The sequence below is a fragment of the Pistacia vera genome, unplaced genomic scaffold (genome assembly GCF_008641045.1).
Source record: "Pistacia vera cultivar Batoury unplaced genomic scaffold, PisVer_v2 Contig86, whole genome shotgun sequence".
NCBI classification, from domain to species: domain Eukaryota; kingdom Viridiplantae; phylum Streptophyta; class Magnoliopsida; order Sapindales; family Anacardiaceae; genus Pistacia; species Pistacia vera.
The window spans coordinates 90906-95831 of NW_022196734.1; the positions used below are offsets into that span (position 1 = coordinate 90906).

The 4926-nt window shown below is 38.3% G+C and overlaps 1 protein-coding gene across 1 annotated transcript; it reads left to right on the forward strand.

The window, feature by feature from the left end:
• The first annotated feature begins 1602 nt into the window (after positions 1 to 1602).
• On the forward strand, positions 1603 to 4395 carry LOC116118812 (subtilisin-like protease SBT1.3). Its single transcript, XM_031404773.1, has one exon. The coding sequence runs from the start codon at positions 1835 to 1837 to the stop codon at positions 4169 to 4171; it is 2337 nt and encodes a 778-aa protein (XP_031260633.1). The 5' UTR covers positions 1603 to 1834; the 3' UTR covers positions 4172 to 4395.
• Positions 4396 to 4926: the final 531 nt, after the last annotated feature.

Here is a 4926-nt window from a genome sequence, read left to right on the forward strand (position 1 = left end):
TTGTCGATGTCGACGGTATAATTTGGGGTGTTTTGAAGGATTTCAAACCATTAGGGAATTGTGTGCAAATTTCAGGGGAGTTTTTGTTGGATTTCAAATCTTTTTACATGTTGATGTCACCAATTTGACTTGCCGGTCAAATCAGTTCAACCGGTCAACCCAAGACCTAGCCACTTTGCCGAGTTTCACCCAGAGCCGAGTTTTAAAACGTTGTGTCTTTTGACGTGCATTTGGGGAATATTATTTTAAACATTAAGTTTGAAATACACATGATCAAATGATATTTTTAAAAAGGGGGATGTTCAGGGAGCAAGTTATTTAATGTTCAATTTGAGTTCTTCTTTTTTCACATGCACTAGGTTTAATCGTAAATTATATGGAATGATATTAAATTATTGTGTTTTTCATGCAATTTATGATTTTAATTATGTTTTCTCTTTATTACTTATTCTGATTGATATAACTCCCACCCAAAAAATCTTTAATATAGTGGAAGAGCTCAATATCAACACATTAAATATGGTATTACTTTTACCTACTAACTCTATCACTTATTCTGATTGATATAACTCCCACCCAAAAAATCTTTAATATGGTGGAAGAGCTCAATATCAACACATTAAATATGGTATTACTTGTACCTACTAACTTCCGCAATCGCCATCAAAATAAATCATATCCCACCCAAATAAACTTATAAACAACAAAATTCCCAATGCAAAACAACACAGACTAATTTGAGAAATTAGAAAATGATCTGTATTGAGCGGACGGTGTGGAGACATGCATCGTGTGAATATGGGGACCATATCATCGGATACCTGCAAAAAAAAAAATAATAATAATATAAAATCCTTTCAAGAGCATTATTGGAATTCTGTACGTCAATTCTTACTTTTAATTTCATCGTTCAACCAACGATTTTATTAATTTTTATATTATTTTACTTAAAATAAAATAAAAGTCATGCTGATATACAGTACCACATCCACTTGCGCATAGAAATTTTTGTTACTAGAACTGTACTTGAAAATGTTTTGGAAATTATTTGTGGTGAAGAAGCATTACCCATTGAAATGTCTTTGTTGGGATCCAAATATTTCCTCGATCACAACAATCAAAAGAACAAAGAAAACTAGAAAAGCTGTCCCCCAGAGGACGATAACCCATAATAACTCTCATCACTTAAGTTGAAAGTTAAGACTCACCAACCAAACAACGGCGAAAAAGCTGAAACCAGATTCAATCTCCAAAACCCATTTCATTACTGTTATAAAAATATCTCTTTGCGGTCAAGCTTTTTCTTATCAATAAATTGAGTTTCTTGACCCAACTCTCAAGTAACAGACTCCTCTGCTAGTAAAACAAGTGTCCCCAGAGGCCAGAAGAATAAACATGAAATGTATTTGAAAGAGAAAGTTAATACTTACCACCATTTTTTCTCATAAATATAAATGTTATAGTTTATAATTGACCAGTTTATATTTAGTTAGACGAGATTTATTATTGAACAAATAAAATTAATTATGAACTGACTACTTACGATATGTTATATTTATTAGAAAAGTTACGGGTTTATGATTATAGTACCACTGGTACACATATTAACTTCTGTCAGCTCTTATAGCTAGACCTCTTCAATTTGCATTCACGATTCAAACCAACCAACTTTATTACCTTCAACAACATGAAATGGTTGATTAATTAAGGCCCTCTCCTACCTTCTCTTAGATATTTCAATTCTCAAACTACTACCTCACAGAACCCACCTTCTTATTTCTATATCTTTAATTTGCTGCATCTGTCTCAAAAACTGTTCTTTGGTAGCCTTCGAATGGGAGAAAATCCTGTAACAAAATGGTTTTTCCTCATTCTCATGAACTATCTTGCCTTCCACAATGGTTTCTCCGCCGGTGTTTCATTGACAAAGAAGACTTACATTGTTCAGATGGATAACTCTGCAATGCCAGAATCGTTCTCCAGTCACCTTGATTGGTACTTATCAAAAGTAAAATCTGTTGTCTTTGAACCTGAGAAAGAAGGTGATGCAGATGAAGAAGACAGGATAATTTACAATTACGAGACTACTTTTCATGGAGTGGCTGCTCGTTTGAGTGAACAAGAGGCAGAGAGGCTAGAGGAAGGAGATGGAGTTGTGGCCATCTTCCCAGATACAAAATACCAACTTCATACCACAAGGAGTCCCACGTTCCTTGGGCTAGAACCAGAAGACAGTAACAGTGTTTGGTCTCAGAAACTAGCTGATCACGATGTTGTTGTAGGAGTGCTTGACACTGGGATATGGCCGGAGAGTGCAAGTTTCAATGACACCGGCATGACACCGGTACCGGTTCACTGGAAAGGAATCTGTGAAACAGGCCGAGGTTTCCAAAAGCATCACTGCAATAAAAAAATTGTGGGTGCGAGAATATTCTACCGTGGATATGAGACTGCGACTGGAAAAATCAATGAACAAACTGAGTATAAATCAGCTCGAGATCAAGATGGGCATGGGACTCACACAGCGGCAACTGTGGCTGGTTCTCCTGTACACGGTGCAAATCTTTTGGGTTATGCTCATGGAACAGCAAGAGGAATGGCCCCTGGTGCGAGAATTGCAGCTTATAAGGTGTGTTGGTCTGGGGGATGCTTCAGCTCGGATATATTGTCGGCAGTTGATCGAGCAGTGGCTGATGGAGTGAATGTTTTATCAATATCATTGGGTGGTGGGGTGATATCTTATTATCATGACAGTTTGTCAATAGCATCTTTCGGGGCGATGGAGATGGGTGTTTTCGTGTCTTGCTCTGCGGGAAATGGAGGCCCAGACCCCGTCAGTCTCACAAATGTATCACCATGGATCACCACAGTTGGCGCTAGTACCATGGATAGAAATTTTCCAGCTACTGTTAAGCTTGGAACAGGCAGGACTATTACTGGAGTTTCACTGTATAAAGGGCGGAGAGTTTTGACGGCAAATAAGAAATATCCTCTAGTTTATATGGGTAGCAACTCAAGCAGCCCTGATCCAAGCTCTTTGTGTTTGGAGGGAACTCTGAATCCAAGTGTAGTAGCTGGAAAAATTGTGATCTGTGACCGTGGTATTAGTCCTCGAGTTCAGAAAGGTCAAGTGGTTAAAGATGCAGGAGGTGTAGGCATGATTCTTTCAAATACGGCTGCCAACGGAGAGGAGTTAGTTGCCGATTGTCACCTTCTTCCGGCAGTAGCAGTAGGGGAGACTGAAGGGAAAGCAATAAAGAGTTATGCGTTAACAAATCGGAAAGCAACTGCAAGTCTTACATTTCTCGGTACAAGGTTGGGAATTAGGCCTTCCCCTGTAGTGGCAGCATTTTCATCAAGAGGGCCAAATTTACTTAGTCTTGAAATTCTGAAACCTGATGTGGTGGCACCTGGGGTCAACATTCTTGCGGCTTGGACGAGTGAAACAGGTCCATCAAGCTTGCCAACAGATCACAGGAGAGTGCAGTTCAATATATTATCTGGAACTTCAATGTCATGCCCTCATGTGAGTGGAGTTGCTGCCCTGCTTAAAGCAAGGCACCCAGAATGGAGTCCGGCAGCCATAAAATCTGCACTTATGACAACCGCTTATGTTCATGATAATACACATAATCCTCTTATAGATGCCTCATTAGCTGCACCCTCAACTCCATATGACCATGGGGCTGGACACATCAACCCAGAGAAAGCTCTAGACCCAGGTTTGATTTACGACATTGATGCACAGGATTACTTTGAATTCCTCTGCACACAAAAGCTATCCCTAGGACAGCTCAAAGCTTTTTCCAAGTATGCAAATAGGTCTTGCCATCACTCTTTTGCCAGTCCAGGGGACTTAAACTACCCTGCAATCTCAGTAGTGGTCAAAGCTAATGGAAACGTTTCTTCTATAACTCTTCATAGAACAGCCACTAATGTTGGGTCTCCAGTCTCTAATTACCGCGTTGTAGTTTCACCCTTCAAAGGTGTTACCACAAAAGTGGAACCAAGAAGCCTGAATTTCACCCAGAAATACCAGAAACTGTCTTACAAGGTCACCTTCACAACGAGATCTCGACAGACAAATCCGGAGTTCGGAGGTTTGATATGGAGGGATGGAGTTCACAAAGTAAGAAGCCCAGTTCTTATCACTTACCTGCAACCATTATAGACATGTAAGTGGATTTTTAACATGTCTATCTATCGATTTCACAAATAAGCAATGTGTTTTGGTATGAGTCATGGCACTCACAGGTTTGATTAGAATGCAATTTAACCCCTTTTGTTTCTAGCACTAGTAGTGATCCGGCAGCGGTCATATGAGTACAGATAAAATAAGCCCATTTCTTCTTAGAATATGCACCCATATTACATTTGTTTTTTGGAAGACATCAAAACATTATGATTTTCCGTGTCTGCAATGCCATGATCAAACTATATTTTCAATGTCAGTTTAAACATCAAAGTTGGCATGGTTCTTAAGATCCCGTTGATGCTTTACTCAAAATACACTTCCTCTTCTTAATTAAAGCTATTTCCGCAAATATTTTAAGCATTAATTGAGCAATTAAAACTACATAATATGATATGGTAAAATCTACTTTTATAAGTTGAACCAAACTCATCTAACTCATTTAAAGGCAAACACCTCTGTAAGCTAGCTAGCAGAACATACTTAAATTTTATGTTTTTCTTTTGGCCTGCAAGCAAATAAATTAAACGGGCATCATTCATTTTGCATTGGTTAACATTGTATCCAATCCATTTAAAGATCTGAAGACAACCCATTACATAACTCTTCAGATTGTATTTTAGTTAAAACGGAAAACAGATCAGCTTCAAACAATTTGACGCAGACAAAGTAAGAATCTAATATGATACACATGTATGCCAAATCTCAAAAAATTAAAGGCAATTTTAACATGT

Excerpts from the sequence above, each read along its gene's own strand:
- LOC116118812 (XM_031404773.1), top strand. The coding sequence starts at position 1,835 with ATGGGAGAAAATCCTGTAACAAAATGGTTTTTCCTCATTCTCATGAAC.